At 39.9% G+C, this 21,988-nt stretch overlaps 1 protein-coding gene and 1 long non-coding RNA gene across 3 annotated transcripts in view; one reads left to right on the top strand and one right to left on the bottom strand.

Moving 5' to 3' along the window:
* LOC131960291 (uncharacterized) overlaps positions 1-530 on the bottom strand; it is a 138,114-nt gene extending 137,584 nt beyond the window's left edge. Inside the window, exon 1 of the long non-coding RNA XR_009389633.1 lies at positions 300-530. This is a non-coding gene — a long non-coding RNA (uncharacterized LOC131960291). The remainder of the gene's footprint in view (positions 1-299) is intronic.
* Positions 531-9,105: 8,575 nt separating this feature from the next.
* Positions 9,106-21,988, top strand: part of hgfa (hepatocyte growth factor a) — a 29,529-nt gene continuing 16,646 nt past the window's right edge. For both annotated transcript variants that reach the window (XM_059326288.1, XM_059326287.1), the window contains exons 1-7: positions 9,106-9,276; positions 14,272-14,434; positions 14,574-14,686; positions 15,325-15,439; positions 18,976-19,118; positions 20,125-20,245; positions 20,425-20,543. In XM_059326288.1, the coding sequence (XP_059182271.1) occupies positions 9,213-9,276; positions 14,272-14,434; positions 14,574-14,686; positions 15,325-15,439; positions 18,976-19,118; positions 20,125-20,245; positions 20,425-20,543 (838 nt within the window). In that variant the 5' untranslated portion in view covers positions 9,106-9,212. The remainder of the gene's footprint in view (positions 9,277-14,271; positions 14,435-14,573; positions 14,687-15,324; positions 15,440-18,975; positions 19,119-20,124; positions 20,246-20,424; positions 20,544-21,988) is intronic.

The raw sequence follows: 21,988 nt of genomic DNA, 5'->3' as shown, positions 1-21,988 counted from the left end.
AGCCGAGGCAGCCGGCATGGTTGCTGAAATATGCCACCTGTGATGGCACCCACTTGTCACACCAAGCAGCTATTCCCTTAACTATGTACACTACTGGTCAAAAGTTTTAGAACACACCAACTTTTCCAGAATTTAATTGAAAATTATGCAGTTTAATGTCTCAGTGTACTCTGAAATTAATGCACATTTGCAACATTTAAAATTCTTTATTGAGCATGATAGTGTTTTGAAAGTAAAAAAAAAGATTCAAAATCACATTTTATGTTGGGCTAAAGGACTAAAAAAAGACACAAAATGACCAAAAAAGACACAAAATGACTAAAAAAAGACACAAAATGACTTACAAAGACATGAAAAGAATTCAAAAATGGACAAAATAGCCCAAGACTCCATAGAGTTAAGTTGTTAACCCATTTCTTGTTCCCTGAAAAAGGCCTACTTGTATAATTCTGAAATGTACATTATTTTTCAGTTTTGGATAAGCTTACCTTTTTTTATTTACCTCTGGCAGTTCACCACTTACCTTTGTACCCTTTCAAGCTGTTCATTTGACTTGAACTGCTTGAATTTCAATAAAAAACTGGAAAAATTGGGGTGTTCTAAAACTTTTGACCGGTAGTGTATAACTTAAGCCTTAGTATGATTTAAATGGGTGAGTTATATACAAACCCAGCCTGTACAGTTCTCATGAACAGACACATTAGCTGCAGAGGCCAAAACTGTTTGGTTTATTTCTACCAAGTTATAAATGTGTGTTTTCCTGCTGTAAAGTTTGGCATTTTAACATGGGGGTCTATGGGGATGGATTCACTTTAAGAGCCAACCTCAAGTGGTAATTTGAGGAACTTTTGCTTTGTCTTACTTTTTCAGGTCCAGAGCTTGAGGGTTGCACACAATTTTCAGGTTTATAGCTTTTTAATGGAACGGGATCAGATGCTCTGCAGCAGGATGCTTTTTGAAAAGATGTCTGTCCCATAAACAGCCTATTCCTGCTTCAGATCATAATAAATGAAGCAAAATATGGCAAACATGTAACTTTTATCACATGCATAATTCCATCATTGTGTTGAATACTGATATCCTTCATCCAAATAAAATGAAATTCATATTTCAACCACAGATCTAAACCAGAGGTCATCTGGCTACCAGTCTCTTGTCCAAACAAGGCTTTGTATTATCAGGAACAAATAACTAACTTTGGGAGTGTGACGTTTTTCTGTAAAACGACTCCCAGAGGAAACATGATTATGTGGAAGTTTTGCTGCCTGAAGGTATATGAGCTGGACACAGAGTTCATGCATGCTTATTTAATATGGACTATTTGATCCCAGAGCAGAAGGAGCATTTCCAATTGATAAAACAACATTAGCTGAAACTCAATCTGTGGTGTTGTCTCATGAATCCTCTCTTCTTCGTGTTGTTAAACTGTATTTTTTAGACCACCTGCATAAAGACTGAAAACACTGAGCCGCCCACCACAAAATCAAAACCAGACAAACCCAAATAGCCAAAATCCTGAATTAGACCATTGGTTTACTTAAGATTAAAAAGTCTTTAACCATTACTTAGTCTACATCTTCCTCTACCTGCTGTGAAAAATCAGATTATTTAAGTCAACTGTGTCTGTGGAGCGTTTAGGGCGGTCGTGAGCGCTCTCGCCTTGCTCGCTAGCTAGCTCGTGTGCAGGGTCCGACCTAATTGGATTTATGTGCGGGAATGTTTTCCAAAGCCACACTTGTGAAATACCTCCACATCTGCTGGCCATTAGCAGTGGACATAACACACAACAGAGAGAGGAAAGCCCCCAACGCCTTGATTCATTGGACTGCAGCTCTGCTTTTATTGCAGCGGAGGAAAAAGGCTCGCTGCAGCGTTTCAGCTCCGCTGCCTTATCTCTCTCTGTCTTTCTCTTCCCCTGTTCTCGATTTCATCCGTTTTTTTCTTCGGTCATTCAATCCTTCAATCCACTCATTATCTTTGTTTGACCTCTGCTTCTCTCTACTTGTCACGATTTCTCAGTGTTGCTGCAGCTGACTCTTTTTGTCTTATTTCAGTCTTAACTTTCAACTTTTACTTCATTTCTTCTTCTCCTTTAACTCCATCCAACAGGTCTAACTTCCGATTTGCTTCCCACCCCAACTTCCCCACTCTCTGTGCCCACTTGACAGTCATTTATCTACGTCAACGCAACTTCCAACACTAAACCTTTTCCCCTGTCAGTCCCCAAGGCAAGGACGTCCTCCTGTTTCATCCCTCAGTGGGCACGAGGAGAAACTAGCAAGGGGGTCTGACAACCCTCTGACCCCTCATCTGTCATCTGCAAGGGGAAAAGCACCCTCCTAATTGGGGGGGAAGCATCGAGGGGTTGTGGTGCTGGTATGGAGGTTGTTATTCTAGTGTCGGGGAGGGGTCAGAGGTGAGAAGGGGGAGATCACACCGGTGATTAGCCTCCTTCATGTGCAGGAATGGAGGGAAGCCGGGTCAGGGATTTGTTGGGCAGCTGGGGTGTAAAGTAATTAGAGGGTAAAACACTGCATGTAGGATGGTCAGGGCTGTTAATGATATTGGCCAGCCAGGTCAAGGCGTGGACACCTGGTCCTGACAAGACGAGCCACGAGAAAGTAAATCCAAAGAGGTTTCGGCTGTTTGAATCACTTCCTAAAAAACAATCTTAATGCCGTTACTCAAACCCTCGGAGCTGAATAAGCACATCAGCTGTGTGTAAAAAATGAGTTCATCCTTGAATCACACATGCTGGCATTGCGCTGTGAGGAGCGAGTCAAATGAGGCTGCACTTTGTGAGTGCTGACAGCTTCTGACGATCTCCAAATACTCCCTGCTCTCCCTGATGATAAACACTACCCATCTCTCTCTGGGTGGACCTCCTCCGCCTCCTCACTTCCCCTGTCCACACCTCTTTACGTGGCTCAGCAGGCTATGAAATAGGTGTGTGTTTATGTGGGCAAGAGAGGAAAGCAAGCGCAAAAAAAAAGAAACAAAAAATAGAGCGTTTGAAGCCACTTGTGCTGCCACTTGTGCTGATTTTTTTTACCCGATTGTAACATCCTTTCCCTTCGTTGTAATGGCGATTTTGTTTTTGTATTTGCAGAAAAATGTACAGTTTGGAGAGTAGTAATAATTGTAATGATTACAACCATAAACTTTATTTTTATAGTACTTTTCAAAAGCAATTTTACAAAGTGCTTCATGGGCATAAAAACTGAAAATACGCAGGGCAATTACAAATTAAGCTGGCTTTATATTTTGCATGTTCATGTGTCTGTTAGGGTCCACTTTGGTCTGCGTTATAATGTCCATGAATGTCTTTGCAGAGCCCTATGTTAACATCCAAGTGCAGCCCAGAAAAAGTGACTTCATGGACTATACACATAGCAGATGCCCGACTGAGCATGCTCCAGTCCAGACAGTGGCTTATGTTTTCCAAGAAGAAGAACAACAACAAAACAAAACGGAAATTGGTTTTGCAGAGTTCTGCAAGGAGATCCACCATTACCCACATTTATATAATTTGTCTTCAAAGACAGCAAAATAGCATTGAACTCCTGGCAGGGAATTGTGCAAGAGAAGAAAATGCCCATCGTCAAAAAGATTATTACCGTCACCAACTAGAATGGAGGCTGAAGCGTGGATTGGGAAATGCATATGCGTGGTTTGTCAGATTTGAATCGTCTTCATGCGATCAGTACGAGTCCACAGCTGTTCACGAATGCAAAAAAATATGTCCAAACAATAAAATACTATTATTAATTAAATACTATTTTTCTCATATTTCAACCTGAATTTCTCTGTCAATGAAAGGAGCATTTATGAGTTTGTGTACACTGTAAATGAGGTCACCATGAAACAGGCCAAAGAAGGACATACCATTACAACACAACTTTTACAATTTTTTGTTGCAGGCCAAATCCTTCCTTACACTGTAAAACTTTTTACTGTAAAATTACAGTAAATTACTGGCAGCATTGACTACTTACGGCTTTATTTTCCCTCCATGCTTAGTTGAAAACAGTAAATTCCTGTAAAAATATCATTTTGACCGTTGGAATGCCTGAGCAATCATGATAACTCCCACAATGCATTGTTTTCACAGCAATATACTGCACAATCATAATACAGCAAGTTACTGTTAGAATTTGACTGTAAATTTACAGCAAAGTCTTACAGTGTAGTCTACAGTTGGAAAAAGAAGCAATAACATTAACTATCAGGAACAAAACAAGAATAAGAAAAACCACATCTTCTTAAGAACTGTTAACAAGATCAGAAATTAGATGGAAATCATGAGTAAATTACTCTAGAAGAAGCTTGTGGTTGTGCTTTCGCCCCAAGCGAAAAAAATAAATCACAGAAGTTAATACTCCCATTGCTTTGGTCTGTTATGAAAGAGCTCTCCCACTTCCAACATCTTCTCCCCCGATGCATAATCAGCTGTCAAACTTAACTTATTTACCTGAAGCTTGTGAAGCACATGGGACAGGGCTCGCTGCAGTTCAAAAGGTACCAATATAAAGAAATTTGCTCCAAGACAGACTTTCTGAGCGTCTGGATTTCCTCTTTGCGCTGACACTGATTGACGTTGCGGGTGTGATGTGTGTACGGTGTGCAGCACCTCAGTGCCTGCTGCCAAGGCCTGGAGACATTCACACACACACACACACATACACACACACCTCTACACCTGCTGGTACACACACAGACCAAATGGAGGAAAAGGGACCAAAGAAAAATTAAATGACCTGCACGCGTCTTAATGAGGGAGGGCCGGGCGTCTGGCATTTACCTCAAACCATTTCTTCCCCTGCTGCTCTCTCTGGAGGGCTTTAAGTCCGCCGCCCGTTAACGGCTGAAGTGTGGATTTCCTGTCAAATAAGGGTTAGGGCCCAACAAAAGTCCTGTACGCTGGTACCTAAATAGGATTACTTCCAGCTGCCCTGTGCCTACACACACAAACACACACTTCATGTCTTATAACGTCCCTACAGGGATTTAAACTACGTCTGTGGTTCTCAATTTTGTCTTTATGGTGACCTTATTGTACCTTTATGGCACTTTAAAACTCTAATAATCAATGTATTATTGCTATAATAAAGACAGGAAATTAAAGGTGCATGCTGCTGTGCTCTGTCCGATATTATGCTGTCATAATATAAACACTATAGTTCTTTATGGGGGCTGTGTGAGGTCAGTCTCCAACATGGCATTGGATTGAGCCGTGAATAGAGTCCTGGCACTGTGTTTACCCCCAGACCTCTTTGTCTCGTGGGGACTGTTTGAGTCGTAGGACAAATATTCCCTGAGTCCCGATAGATATTTTTCATCTTTGTCATGATGTGACCTTCATGAGAACAGCTGACCTTATAAGAATAAAGGAGATGCTGTGTCACTATATTTGGTTGGCAGGTTTGGCACATTATTGAGCACATTAATCATCGAAAGTGGCGCCAGTTGCAACACAAAGTGAGAATATTCCAGGAATGTTTTGACACGCCTAGTAATGAACAGGTGTGATTGAAGCCTTATCAGTCAAATGCCAACGGTTTTGAAATAACCAACAGTGTTAATGGGGGTTAACTCATTGCATTCTGGCGGATAACGCCGTTCAGCTATTGGTTCGAAACCACAGATTTTATATAAAGAGGGCCGACACAGCTTCACTTCCTACCATTGCATAAAAACAAAGACAAAATATATCCAGGTGATACCATCTTGGACATTTGGAGCCAAAGTCTGCACAGTAGAGATCCACCTGTGGAGCTGCAGTAGTGCATTATTGCACATACACCTGCCCGACCAATCACAAATCATCACAGCTGTCAATCATGACGTTATGCCCTCTTTTATAGCATCAAATATTACATTTTTTAGAAAAAACTTAGACATACACTACTGGTCAAAAGTTTTAGAACACACCAACTTTTCCAGAATTTAATTGAAAATGACGCAGTTTAATGTCTCAGTGTACTCTGAAATTAATGCACATTTGCAACATTTAAAATTCTTTATTGAGCATAATAGTGTTTTGAAAGTAAAAAAAAAAGATTCAAAATCACATTTTATGTTGAACTAAAGGACTAAAAAAAGACACAAAAAGACCAAAAAAAGACACAAAATGACAAAAAAAGACACCAAAAGACACAAAATGTCTAAAAAAAGACACAAAATGACTTACAAAGACATGAAAAGAATTCAAAAATGGACAAAATAGCCCAAGACTCCATAGAGTTAAGTTGTTAACCCATTTCTTGTTCCCTGAAAAAGGCCTACTTGTATAATTCTGAAATGTACATTATTTTTCAGTTTTGGTTAAGCTTACCTTTTTTTATTTACCTCTGGCAGTTCACCACTTACCTTTGGACCCTTTCAAGCTGTTCATTTGACTTGAACTGCTTGAATTTCAATAAAAACTGGAAAAATTGGGGTGTTCTAAAACTTTTGACCGGTAGTGTACATCAGCTTTATAGGACTACATAAAATGACAGAAACCATCTTTTGAGAAAATGTATGTCACATTTATTTAGTTTTTTAGATTGGCCCATGTCCCATTTGCTATTATGGAGGGGGCGGGGCTTATGACCTATTGCAACCAGTCACCAGGGGGAAAAACTAATGTTTTGGCGTCACTTTTGGGGCGCTATCATATGTACAGATTGTGGTTAGGATGGCATTGTCAGCAGTGCTAATGGTGCTAATAACTGCAGCAGTGCTGATATATCAAGCATCAAATCATTTCAATGATAACAGAGTTATTGTTTTTGGCCTTTTACGCATAGTTTGTCAACTCTGTTATTCATGTCAACTCTGTTCACATAGCCGTCAACTCTGTTTCACACAGTTTTGTTTAAAAAAATTCTAATTAAATATGTTTTATTGTTGACAAATTAACCAGAAGCTGTGTCATAACTAACATTCTCACCATACATGAAATTTCAAAGCATTTCATTCATTTTTGGAGCAATATTTAGAGAAAATCCAAACTGTCTTGGCAACTTTCCAATTAAATGTGTCAATGTTTTTACTCCTGAAAAAAGAATCTTTATCTTCGAAAATTTAAAGTTGAATTAGTGGATGTAAAGACAAAAGTTCTCTTAGGAAAGACATGGTTTTAAACTGTATTACATTTGAGTACTATAAGTATTTACCCTAATTTGTCTGCAACAGAGTTGACTGATTTTGCTGATACTACGATGATTTTCAGATTAAATATTTTAAATCTTACATGTTTAAGCTTGGCAAATGCTGGAAGTGTTGAATTTAAAGTATTATCTATGGGAATGAAAAAGGTTTTATGGAAAAAAATAAAATAAAATTCTTATTTTAACTTCAAATGTACCCGCAATTCTGAAATGGGCCATATATATATATATATATATATATATATATATATATATATATATATATATATATATACATACATATATATATATATATATAATCCATGAAGTCATGTCATAGTATATATTTGTTTGCTGCCATTTAAATGTTCCGAAAGTCTGAACAGCCCCTTTTACCAACACATCGGCTCTTTTCTGCTTCTTCTTTTGTATGTTTTCTGCTTGTGTGCACTTTGTCTGGTACTGCATTAGACATTTTGCAATGGCTACTCCTTTGAGGACACAATCGCTACTTTGGCCAAGTGTTCTTTGGCGCACCATGTAAAGAAACCCATCTGCCTTTTCAGTTGAGCCAAAGTGAGACAAGTGAAGAGAGACAGGTCTTGTCAGAAAGATCTGCAGCCCAACACAAGGTTTATCTATATTTTTATGGCCCCACTTCCCTTCTCATCAGAGCTGTATACAGTTTGCATCCCCACCTGCTTTTAAAAGGTGAATCTGTGCTCTACCACCTTCTTACCCTTTATAAAGAGGTAATTAGTTGTGATTATTGACCTCATTAATGGTTACTGAATCATTTACTAATGCTTCAGTTAAAAGTCATTAATTAACTTTTGGGTTTCCCCCCAAAAGTGGTCTTTTTAATAAAAGAATGAAGCATAATTTGAAGATAATGGAAAAAGGGGTCTTCCAACAATCTGTCAAGTATTTAATTATAAATGTTAATAATTGGATTTTGGAACAGCTCTTCACCAAAAGTTAAAATATAAAATAAAATACCTGATTAACTAAAGAGGAAAGACGCCAGCCAGAGATATTTCTAAAAACCTGGCAACCTAAAATATTTTTTTTGATATTGATCTAAAAGTGATGTATTAACCATATATTAAGCCATTAATGTATGCATTTTCTAGACCTCTTATAGAGTGGTACCATGTGTGCTACCATAGAGCAGTCTATTTAACTGAAATTAAAAATGTTGCTTTCATTAAGTTTAATTTTAAAGCTGCATGAATTGGAGTGACGTACAGAACAACCAAACCATTATTCTATCACGGTTGGCTTATTCCGGCTGACTCTTTGATTCATGGAATCATGTTAATCCTGCATGCTTATAGAAAAATGCTAAAAATGCTTTTGATATCTGGGAGAATTTGAGGTAAAACCAGTTTGTGTTTTTCATTTACAGATCACTGCTTAGTAACCTTTTAAAAAAAAAAAAATCAGCCTGGCATTTTAATAAGATGTAAAAATGGGTCACAAATAGACCACCTGTAGTTTTTAGTAAAACATTGTTGGGCATTATTTACAGATGTGGGTTAATACAGCCTCAGTACCCTGACGGGTATCTAAGGACACAGCATGGTATTTTATATGTGAGTTGGATTCAAAATAAATTACACATGTTCATTGTAAAAATAAAAAAATAAAAGTGTTTTGGATGACACAAAGAAACAAACTTTAACTGCACATATTATACTTATTAGCAGGGTAATTCCTTGTTAGTTGCATGAGTAAGAACGTGTTGAAAATGTGGTGGGGTAAAAAAATTTAAATATCACACCAGACTTGACGTGCAGACATTTAGCGTGAGTCACATCCGATTTTATTCTGAAAAATAACAACCGGAAGTTGCACTATTTATTCCGCAGGACTTGACAGTGGTGAGGAGAGACGCTTAGTGAGAGCAGCACAAACTCAAGTAAAAGGGGGTTGAACCGAGGACGTGTGGTTTCTTGGAAAAGTGGCATCAGTGTGAGGAAGACAAGTCTTCTGCTGGTCATCTGTCTGGACTCCACAACCACCGAGTCAGCCGGCCATTAATCCGGATTCTAACCTGCTGCTACCAAGTTCCTAACCATGAGGACAAACGTATGGATTTACCAAGCTGTGGTGTGTGTTGTGGTCACTATATTGGATACAGGTAAGACATGAAGACCTGTACTTCTAGGATCATTTCATTATCTGCAGGGGCATTGTGTGGTTCATTTTACTCTCATATCTAATTCTAATGTAATTGCCTGAATATGCATTAAAGTGAGAAATACACGGAGCAAAAAAAAAAAAAATTGCATCACTGTTAATCATATTTTTGAATTGGATTATGCCAGTTAGGGCATGGTTTAAACCAACACTCGCTTACAAATTTGCATGCTGTCTTATAACCCATAAACTTGGCATTGCAACTTGATCACAAGCCCTGTCTTGCACTGTTGATTCGACTCAGTCTTTTTGATGAATTACCGTGGCTGGTAAGTCATTGACGTCTGCAGAAAGAACATACTTAAGGCTATTTTTGCTTTTAATATCAGGGACATAGAGTACACTTCCAAACATTTAATTAAGTGTTTTGCACGATGAAACTAAACTGGAACTAATTGATCTCATCAACTATTCATTCATCAATCTGCCCCTCCTTGAACAACCTGCATGTCCCATTAGTCAGTTAGATCTAATTCAAAGTGTTTGGCATAGATCTAAAGGCAGTTATTTGTGCAAATATAATAGGTAATAAGAAAGTTCGCCGGGTCATTGAAGCTGTGCCAAAGTGATGTGCTTTGGCATTAAACTTGTTTTTTTTTAATTACACCTGGTCATGCCAGTAATAGACACTCCTGCATCTGCTGGACTGACTCCAGCTTCCAAGAAGATGCGGCGCATGTCGTCATTTAATGTTGCAGCACCTCCTGGGGCGCGCGCACGAGCAGGCACCAAAACGAGCTGCGCGCCGCTCCTTTATGACGCGCAGATTATCGGCTGCTTGCAGAGACTGTCCCAGTTTACATCCATCCCGCTGAGGATGCCGACCTCAGGGGGTGCCGACCGTGACCTCTGACCTCCCTGCTGGAGTTGGGGAAAGTAAAAATGCGCGCCCCGGACTCTGGTATTCGTGCGTATGTCCCGGTAGAGAGATAGAAAAGAGGTGTGTGTGTGTGTGTGAGGGAGAGGGTGTGTGTGTATGTGTGTGTGTGGGGGGGGGGGGGGGGGGGTAACATCTGGCTGCTGAGCCCAGTTCCACATTTTGCGCTCTCTGAAGCAGATGTAATGTCTGCTTAATTCCCAGACCGAGGCACACCTTTAACCTGCTACTTTCCTGTTGTTCATATAATACAGTTTCACATCAATACAGCTTTAAAAAAATACACATTTTGTGATCAATTCATTGCAGCTTTTTTCCCCCCAAGAAAGCTCGGCTAAAATACTACAACAGCTGACACTTAAGTTCTTCGCTCAAGGGCACCTCAGTGGAAGTTTCAGTGTAAGGTCAGAGTGTCGGTCATTCACCTTTTCCTATCTACATTTTTCAAGCTAAACCAGGGGTTGAAACTTGTTCCTGTAAGCTACGGCTGCCTCTTCTCATTAAATCTCACCTCGCTCACTCTCGCCCATTGAGCACGTTTTATTATAATCTCCGACTTCAGCAAATGTTTGGGATTTGGAGATAGCAGGAGTCCGACTGCAAGGAGAGGAAGAGACTAAGTGAAATCTAATTGAGCAGCCTGGCCAGACATCAGGGCTGGAACAACACTGTGATGAGTGCCAGATGTGGTCCAGTGGAGCCCAAACATTAATAACAAGTCCTCCCCAAAAAACCATTTTCAACCACGAGGAGCCTCTAAACGCTCCACAGTTTACAATATCCTAAGTACACACACAACGTCTTGTGTCGGATCTTGGCACAGGAGCACGTAGCTGTAACCCGGTAGCATGAGATTTTCCTGTGTGATTTATATCGCACTTGCCCCTAATTATAAACGGAAAACTGTTGTAACTAAACACATAATGCATTTAAAGATGTTGCTGTAGTTCTGAGAAACAACATTTACAGTAGAGCTCCATTCTGCTGAAGGATGGGCTCTTAACTCTTTCCAGTAGGTAGAAATGAATGATTTGTATCACAGAGGATTCAGACCTAAAATATGGTTTTGTCCTGCTTTTGAACCCACTTGGATCCCATAGACATCATGCTATGTCTTTGCAATGGTATCATTCTTTTTTTTGATGTACCTCGTCCAAAGAAATAGATCTCAACAAAGGCCTATAACAAAAAATAATTCATTATGTGTCCTTTTTCTAACTTTGGCAGATTTCCATGTTTCCACACACCGTATGTTTTTTAGTAAAGGTTCTTAATCTTTTCTTCAGCCCAAGGACCCCTTTCAAGATAGACAATATACCAGGGACCCCCTCATGTAAGTCTCTTAGTATACTTAGATGTAGCCTTTTTTTTTTTACAATTCTATATAATCTTAATTATGTGAAAAAACAACACAACAAGAGATGCATCAGAAAGATATTAGATTAGATAGATGTAATTGCAAGATCTCGACACAGAAGTAAAAACAAAATATTAAAGGAAAAAAAAGAAAAAAGGGCTCAAAAATATTTTTATTTCAAATATTTCAATTTTCAAAATAGTTTAATGCATATTAAAATGCATTAAAATATTATTATATCATGAGAATTTAAAGCAATTATATTAAAACTTCTCACAGACTGTCAACTTTGAGAATCACCGCTCTGGTATAAGTTGAATGGCAATGACTGAAATATTATAAAACATATGCATAAAACTTAACTAACAAATAGAAATGATTTGTGAAATCAAAGCTAAAAAATAAATTGTTGTAAATTGTTCTGGATGAAAAGGAATAAAACAACAGGAGTGCTAATACGTGCACGCAAGTTACTGCGGGAAACCTGCAAGAATCATGGATATCCATTAAATGCACCAACAATAACATAAAACTAGCATGTAGCAAATACCTTGAAGTAGTAAGAAGTGTTGCAAAAAAAGTGGATTTGTGGCTGGTTCTGAAAGTAAGTAGTAAAATATGGAGTATGCTTTCATGAGCATCAAATCTCCAACTGAGGCACTGGAGCACATCAGCCTGTTGGATGGACATCATTCTGTTCTCTTGGCTCTCTTCACAGTTCAGCACCCACTCTGCATTTGTCAGACAGCTACCTTGGTTTGAAGCAGGTTTTGATCATGGACACACTTCATATTTAATTTTCAGACGTATAAACTAGCTTGCTACCTCGGTTTAGGCAGCCACAGCTGCAGTATAATCTAAAGAAAGTCTTTTTTGAAGAGTTTTGAGGCGTTCTGGACTGATTTTTCAGTTTCAGTGCTGATGTTAATATGCCAACAAGCATGGGCAAACTGTAGTTAAAGGATGTTTTTATATAAACACGGCCACCCAGTTTAATATATGACAGGGAAATAATTTCCTCTTTGCTCCACTCCCTCCATGCCAAGACTCTGAAACCAGTGTTCATGCCTCCTGTTGTTTTAATAGTCAAACCACCACGAGGAACTCCAGGAAATTTTCTCATTTTGACAGGTTTCAGTTCACTCCAGCACCTTGACAGCAGTAGTAAAATGTTTGGCCATGTCTCCCAGTTTTTGAGTAATGTTTGATGCTTTGTCAATAATGATGAGACAAATAAATTCCACATGTTTTTTTAGATTTTTTGCAGATTGCTTTCACTTGATAGCTGACAGTTTATTGCAAAAAAAAAGCCTACCTGGCTGCCACGAATCCCTCAAACAAGTTTCTTTGAATGTTTTTTTTTTTTTCTGTTAATCTCATAGACTGAAATGGATGTAGCCTCTGGCCCTGAAAAGTGAAGCCAATGCAGATGTGCCTTAAACCGGCATTCTTTAAACCTCCACTGGTTGCAAAAAGAAATTTGATTGTATCCAAGTCTATGGGAAAATACTTGGTTTATTTACTCAATTAACATTATCCCAGTGAGTTCATCAGTCTCAGTCACTTGTTTCAAGTCTTCCTCAATACAACATGATGTTAATTTTGTAATTATGGTCCTATTTTTAAGTTTCTACCACCCTCTCGCCCAAATATGTTCACTTTTGGCTCCAAAAAAACCAAGATGGCTTCAAAACGGTAGCCCACAAACCAATGGGTGACATCATGCTGTCTGCGCCCACTTCTATTCTACAGTCTATGGTTATTCTAAACCACATGCCATTAAATATAAAGTGATATTTGGTGGTTAAAAGGTGTAAACTACAATGTAACTAATCAAGCCACCCCGGTGCTATGGAATGGGTGGAGTGAGATCTTGAATGCTGGAGGCTTTTGGGAGAATTATCACCTCAGTAGTCTGATCACAGAGTTGGCAACTAACTCAACCCTGACAGCAGTTTTTATTAAACATTCATACCATAGAAGAAGAATGCTAGAGGCGGACAAGCAACCAATGTTTAGGCTTTTACAAGCATTTATGTAATTAGACAACTTGTGCACTGACATGTATAAAGTTACCTTGCACGGCAGCTGGATTCTCGCAATACCACAAACATCATATCATAAATTCAGGATGATAACATCATTGAAATTCATCCTGTCAGGCTTTAAATTATGTGTTTGTGGTTTGGACAATCAGCTTCCTGTGAGGAGCGACTGGAGGCTCCCAACGAGGTTTCTGCAATCAGTTATATCATGACTGGAGAATATTTCTTCATTCAAAGAGTAGCAAAGGACAAATTGGTGTTTTTTCTCCATGGAAAAGATGTTTTGGCTCTTGTTCTGCCTGGTTTTGGTTGGTGGAAGTTAGCCACTGATAGATGGTGATAGACAGATGGTTCATCTAATCACCTGCAAAATTGTTTCTGAAAGTGTCTGAACAGTTTCCAATGACGGCTTCCCAGATAATTCTGTGCAACAAACCATCTGGTGCATCAGGTTATATACATATATTACACTTTATCCAGAAAGTTTGGGTTTAATTACAGACTCTGGCGAGCGTTCATACATGTTTGTCTGCTTCATTCTTGCTGATTCCATATATTGCGAGTTTCCCAGTCATGCTTACAGCTTGAAAGTTCATGCGAATGGTATTTACAAGTCTGAAACAGACAGTAACTCATTGTGTCCTTGTGTCCCTGCAGGTTTTTGTAGAAAGAATCATCACTCATTACAGAAGTATGAGAAGAGTGAGAATCACATGCTGGTTTGCACAGACTGCCCTCAGCCCCCTTTGGTACGAACCAGCCGATCGCATGAACAATGCGCCCGCAAGTGCAAGAAAGTCAAGAAAAACTTTAACTGCAGGTGAATTCAGTTTTTTTTCTGTTTCCCTGCCGTGTTCCCCTCACTCCTCCTCTTCTCCTCCTGAGTTGACACAGTATTTACATATTTTTGCTGTTTATCGTTCGTTCATCTCTTAACTACTTCCCGTGTGTTTTTTCAGAGCTTTCAACTTTCAACGACACAACAGGAAATGCCACTTGCTTCCTTTTGACCGTTTCACCCACGGTGTGCAGAAGCAGGCCAACGTCAACTTTACTCTGTATGAAAAAAAAGGTAAATGTCGTCATTTTGAGAGAGTGTTGTTATGCAGTCTGGTGTTTTTCTCATGAGAACATTCAGGTGCATAAGGATTTACACAAGCAAATTGTTTGTTGGTGATTGCAGGTTGTGCTTCTTGCGTCGGCTCCGCGCTTTTTAAGGTCTTTGGTATTTCTGTTGACACAATAAAAGCAACCAAGCCACCCCACCCCCTGCTGTTTAATCACTCCAGTGGGGAGAGTCGCACGCATAAACATGTAACAGCCTGAAGTGGAGTGTAAACAAAAAAATTCATTGTTTACAGTGGGAACGCAAAGGCTTTCTCCAGTGCCGGCTGTGGAATCTAGCACTTTAGATTTAACTGCGAAATTTACGGAAACTCCCCCCGGTGACATTTAATGAACTTCAGGGACTCGTCTATTGGGAATAACACACAAGCCGGTTCATACTAAACTAACGCTGTCAAAAAAAGTCTCATTGACCATACATGGGAAAATATATTCCAGGTGGTCAAGCCAGTGGACACAAATCAACTTTTAATTGGCTAAACGGTGTATAAATTGGCACACAAAGAGTACACAGATACAGCTTGTAGAAGTGAGAACATGAATGGTTGTTTTCAAATGCTTTTTATGCCTTCTGCTCCTACTTAGATTATATTAGGGAGTGTATCGTCGGCACCAAGGACAACTACAGGGGGAGGAGGTCTTGGACAAAGTCAAACATTACTTGCCAAGCTTGGTCGGATAATAACATCAATGAACACACGTAAGTCCTCTATTTTTTCACCAAAAAGTACATGTTTGTGGGAATAAAGGCTGTCTATGAGAGAAGGAATGGTTACACACATTTACATGTTACCTTGTGGGTGCAGTGGTTTCCTAGATGACACTTTTTATAGAGTGGAAGGTGTTAATCATTCACTTCCCCTCGCCAGATTCCTGTAGATTTGAACCAGCAGCTTTAAAAGTCTGTTTCTCCAATCTTTAGGCTTCCGCCACCTTCCTGGATGCTCATTCTCCATTTCTCTGTGTCTGATATTGAACAGGCCTCAGCAGCTGATTTATAGCTGCTCAGATCATCCCCTTGTACCTCGGGGGTTAAGGGAAGGTGGAGGCTGAAGACGAGTGAGCGTTTAGCCAGAAATAAGTCAGATTTCTTTCAACACATGCAGGGATGTCCTCTCTATCAAGGTTGTTTTTCTGCTGTGTTGTAGGCCATCAGGTGTATCCCGGAGATTATTTTTCTCTTGGCTGCAGGCGAGGCAAGATCTGTGAATTTGCGACGATGGTTCTGTGCCAGCATCTCATTAGTGGGGCTCATTAGTTACAAGATATTTTAACTGCGGCAGGGAGGGGGTTTGAGAGACAGAGTAATAAGAGTTTGAAGAAGTGCAGAGTGAAAAATGGACAGGAGGGAGGTAGAATGAAAGGAAGAAACCGCGCAGATTTATAGACTGAAGTCATGTTTTGTCTGTTGTCCAGCTGAGCTCACGAAACCAAAGCCACACTGAGAGCAAATAGTTCAGTGATCCCCCACAATTAAAAGGTATCACAGTGTTAATCCCCATCATATCCCCCTGCCTGCTCCTGCCTTCCCTTTCCAGAAGCAGCTCTTTGCATTAGGAATCCTTTGTCATTGTTTATTTGACACACGGTTCCAGTCCTCGTCCCAGATGGCATATGTAACATCGCCCCGGCTTGTCAGCAACTTTTAACTTCCAAAGGGTCAAAGGGGGCTTTACTTAAGGGAGATTTAGTGCCACTGTGGGGTTACCTAACATGGGACTGCCCCGCTGTTTGAGAATTACCACCATAATGAACCACGCACCATTTGAGCTTCAGGTAACTATTATTTTCATGCTTGACCGCTTACCGTGGGCCAGGGGTGATTTCTCAGGAGGTTCCCTTCCCGGAATGGGACTTCCACCTGTTGTCTATATTTAGCTTTTGAACCACAGCTCTAAAAGTGTAGTGATGCCCAGCCAAGCATGGAGAATGGAAAATTTCTGCTTATATTAATAACAATAGATAACATCGCAATCATTTATTTATTCCCATATGGGCATTCTTTTATTTTTCTACATGTTTCCACTGGGAGGTCAGTGAGCACACATCAGAGAGTTAGACAAGAAGATTGATATCTTTCTCATCTCTAAAGGGTAAATATGATGCTGTCACCAAGGGGCAAGCTCCGGATCTGTGAAGCAAAGCCAATGCAGAAATGTTTCAAACTTGCATTCTCTCTAAATGCCACTAGGGGGCGACTCCACTGTCAGATTGTTTAAAAGTCTATGAGAAAATGTCCCTACTTCTCACTTGATTTATTACCTCAGTAAACATTTTCCTAAAGAGTTTATGGTCTCAATCACTAGTTTCAAGTCATTATCAATACATTATAATGTCAAATCTGTAAATTAATAGACTGGGGAAACAGCTTTAGAAGTGCAGGTACGCAGATTTTTTGGAAACCTTTGGACAGAGCCAGGCAAACTGGACTTTACACTGCAAGCTAAGCTAAGACCCTATTTATCAGACAAAAATGGTTATAGATATTGATCTTCTGATCTAACTCTTGGCAAGAAAGTTAATTAGCTCATTTCAAAGGATTCCTTTCACAACATCTGAGCATTTTTCAGATGACCCCTGTCGCACCCCGCTTCAGAAAATTCATATTTATGCCTTAAGATTAAGTCCGGGTACTTTTTTCTTTTGGATGCTGAAGCATTGAAGCATGACTATCTTTGGTCCAGGTGCATGTTGCTCGACATTTTGCAGCAGTTACTTCAGGTCTAGATTTCATCTTTAGTGATATACAGAATCTAGCCAATATGTTCAGCCGACCTCGAGAGCAGAGCATGTGTGTCTGCGCTCCGATGGGAACAGACTTTGGCAAGGAGATGAATAACTGGCCAACATCTGTTAGTGCAACATCATTATGGCTAACTTGCTCCCATGCAGCGGCCTTTTACGGACTCTCACCAGATGCAACCTCTGTTTTTTTGCGAAGTGAGGGACCTTGTAATCCCATTTATAAATTAAGGATACTGTATTATGATAGCAATATATAAAGCTTTTCGTGTTACACACAACAGATGTGCCTTTTGGCACCTGGAAGACTGCTGCAAACGCAGCAGAAACAAGTGTTTTGTTGGTTTGTTTGTAGACTTAACACTTATATTTTACTGTTGTTGGGACTGCAGTCTTTCGCTTTGGACCTTTCGCTTCTTCCTCTCTTTTTTTTACCAAGTTCGAGACTGAGATTTCTTCTAGTTCTGGGTTGAATGATGTTGTGCATTAGCGTAGAAGCCTTGCGTAAGCCCCAGGGCACGGAGGGGAGAGCTGAGCAGACTCCCCCAAGAAAAGAGTCATTGTCTGGGCTAGTGTGTTCAGACAAGCTGCTGAAGGGAGGGAAGCCTGGTGCTTTTTTCTTTTCCTGCACATGTTGTTTCTTTTTACATCATCAATTAAACACCGAGCCCTTGCCTTTTTCTCACCCCATTATGCTCACTTTTTTATTTTTTAAGCACTTAAGTCAGTCACTTCACTTGTTTCTTTTCACTCTTCTTCCACAACCACAACTTTTCCCCTGTCTTCCCCCCTCCGTCTAGCTTGGTGGGAGGGAGAATGTGGTCGGCACGGATCAGGGGGTGCTGACATGCCAGCTTTTCATCATCCTGGCCTGACAGAAGACGAATTTCACACACTGTTCATTTAGCACAGGGGTCCCATGCCGCTCCTCATTGTTACATCCCATATGTTTGGACTAGCCAGGTTCTTTTTCTTACTGTCTTACAGTCGCTTGTTCACACTGACCTGAGGTAGCCGATGACAGAGAGGGATTAGGTTTAAACGTGTTCAAAGGCTGCCAGCAAAAGATCTGCTTGATCTGCTACAAGTGGTTCGTAGCATTGTTCTGTGCTGTTGGTGGTTACTGTGCTGTGACAGAGTCTGGCTGCTTCACACATGAGGGGGCTGGAATATGGTAGGAATCAGTAAGGCAATCATGCAAAAGGTGCAAATCTAAAGAGAAGAAACATATTGATGACTTACTTTGCATACAGTTTATGTGACTGGTCGTTGTAATATCTGAAATGTAACCTGGTCACATTGCAGGCACAGGCATTTCAGAATGAAGCTTGTCTTTTGAATTTATTTGTCTTGTTACTGAGAGCCTTTGCAGGCAGGTACAGTACTGTATACATCACTGGAGCAGCCAAGTGTGCAAGTACTCCCTGAAATTTATTTATACAGCTTACAGTATCAGTTAACACTTTCAGTAATGCCTGTCTACTCCCCTCGCAGGTTTTATCCAGATAGGTACCCAACGGAAGACCTGAGGGAGAACTTCTGTCGGAATCCCAAAAACGATCCTGGTGGTCCGTGGTGCTACACCACAGACCCCAACGTACGATCCGAGGAGTGTGGAATACCACAGTGCTCAGAGGGTAAGACAAACAACATCGCTGGGCAGCAAGATTTGACCAAAATTCATGTTAGAAAGAAGTTGTCATGCATGGATGGACCACAAATGGGGAGAAAGTTACCCAGTTAGTTAGTAAGTTAGTGTCAGAGTCCTTAACTCACAAAATCTCACAAATGACAAAAAAAAGGCCAGGAAAAGACAAAAAACAATCAGCTGCAAAGAGATCACAGAAAGACTCAAAATGACTACAAAGAGACTTAAAATGACTACAAAGAGATGCAAATGACTGAAGACACAAAAGGACTACAAGGAGACACTAAAGAACTACAAAGAGGCACTAAAGGACTACAAAGAGACACAAAATGACTACAAAGAGACACAAAATGACTACAAAGAGATACGAAGTGACTACAAAGAGACACAAAATGACTACAAAGAGACACAAAATGACTACAAAGAGATACGAAATGACTACAAAGAGACACAAAATGACTACAAAGATATATGAAATGACTACAAAGAGACACAAAATGACTACAAAGAGATACGTAATGACTACAAAGAGACACAAAATGACTGCAACAATACACAACAGGACTACAAAGAGACTCAAAATGAGTACAAAGAGACACAAACTGATTACAGAGAGACACAAAATGATCACAAAGAAACACAAAATGACTACAAAGAGACGTATAACGAATACAAAGAGACAAAAAACATCTACAAAGAGAAGCAAAACAACTACAAAGAGACACAAATTGACCAAAAAGTGATGCCAAACGTCTACAAAAAGGGCAAAACAACCGAAGACAAAACATAACTCCAAAAAAAAATATTAAAACAACTACAAAGGGAGAAAAAACAGCAACAAAGAGACACGAAAGCACAGAGAGATGCTTGACGACTTTAAAGAGACATTTAATCAATGTTTCTGTAGTTTTATTTCCTTCTTAAAGGCCTAAGTTGTGTTTGCATTCATGACTAAAGGAAAAAAAGTTTTAAAATGTTGTTTTCTTTTCTGACAGAAGTCTGTATGACGTGTAATGGGGAAGATTATCAGGGCAAAATGGACCATACAGAGAGTGGCAAGGAGTGCCAGAGATGGGACTCAACAAGGCCTCACAAACACAACTTCCAGCCCAAAAAGTAAGCTAAGCAAAGCTGATAATCACAAACCAACCTTTCTCACGGACAATGCTGCACACACCCATGACAGATGCTTAAATAACTGACGCTAATACTCAGGAGAGGCAGACCTCACCAGTTGTTATGACTTACTTGTCTCCCCCTGAATTTTTTCCTTTCCTCTCTGTCTTCTCTCTCAGGTATCGGCAAAAAGATTTAAAGGACAACTACTGTCGTAACCCAGATAATCGTCTCCGTCCCTGGTGCTACACCATGGATCCCAAAACTCCGTGGGAGTACTGCAACATCACTGTGTGTGGTAAGGGCCTACGTACTGTATATCCTCTAAGTCTGGTGCTTGCTTGGTCTTTGTGGACAAAGTCTTCAACTAATCATCTGAAGACTAAATTATTGTTTTTTGGATTTATGACTCTTATACCAGTATGTATCACCCAGTTGGAAATCCATTGTAGGATTCAAAAGTTGACATGACTTTGTGGATCCCTTGTTTGGTTTTTGGACAGATTGTGGTTGGGTGCTACCAGCTGATGGTTTCAGGGAGCGAGGGTATTCGTTACATACAGGACTTTAGTGGTTGCGGCGAACTAGAACAAGAAAGCTCCTCTTCTCCCCTGCAGTCTCATAAGGCTTTTTGTTTACCCGGCTTGGTGTTTCATGTGGTGCTTGGCTTCAAATCCTTCTACCTCAACAAGGAAGAGTAAATAGGTTGTTTGCGAAGGAGGAGGGTCTGACTTCAGAGAGCCAGAAGTCTTTTACTGGGACCACTCACAGATGACAAGGAGCTGTAAAATGAAGTGTTACAATAGAGGCTGTTATACAGAGTTGCGTCACATGGCCATCAGAAAGTCTAATAGTTGTTTTAGTGCCATGAAAATCATGATGTATACAAACAAGTTAAAGGAAAAGTGGAGTGGATGAAAAAATAAGGGATGCAGATGCTGCCATACCAGACACAAAGGGTCACTGAATGGTTTGATTAGTATAAAAATGATGTGAATCATATGTTGTGGCCAGATGACTGAGATTTTGGATTTAGCCGTAGGCACTTTCTACAGCATAAGCAAAACACTTTTGAGACATCTTATTCATGCTACTCAGAGGACTGGGTTTACTCCATAGACTGTATAAAGAATTTAACATAGCCTGCTTCACATAGTATTTTGAAGCCTCAGTTTGGCATTTTGTCCGTCCCAATCTGCAGCATACCCTGCTTTATCATCTATTCCAGCTATTCTCAACCTTGGGGTCGGGACCCCAATTGGGGTCGCGAGATGATTTCTGGGGGTCGCCAAATCATTTTGGAAGTCAGCTCTGTCTCCACTGTGTTAAAGTGTTCATGTGTTAATGTGTTTTAGTCTTTTTGGTAACTTAATGTCTTTCTTTTTGTGTCTTTTTTTGATCATTTTGTGGTCAATTTGTGTCTTTTTTTAGTCATTTTGTGTCTTTTTGGTAATTTGATTTCTTTTTTTGGTCATTTTGTGTCTTTTTTGGTCATTTTGTGTCTTTTCTGGTAGTTTTGTTTCCTTTTTTTGGTCATTTTGCGTCTTTTTGATCATTTTGTGGTCAATTTGTGTCTTTTTTGGTCATTTTGTTTCCTTTTTTTGGTCATTTTGTGTCTTTTTTGGGTGATCTGAACTGTGCGTGTGAGATTCTGTTCAGTGAGCGGGGGTCGCAGACAACATGCATGTTAAATTGGGGGTCACGACTCAAAAAGGTTGAGAACTACTGATCTATTCTACTCTG

The sequence above is a fragment of the Centropristis striata genome, chromosome 22 (assembly GCF_030273125.1).
Source record: "Centropristis striata isolate RG_2023a ecotype Rhode Island chromosome 22, C.striata_1.0, whole genome shotgun sequence".
NCBI lineage: Eukaryota > Metazoa > Chordata > Actinopteri > Perciformes > Serranidae > Centropristis > Centropristis striata.
The sequence above is the reverse complement of the archived record's forward strand: the minus strand, read 5'-3'. Positions and strand labels throughout refer to the sequence as shown.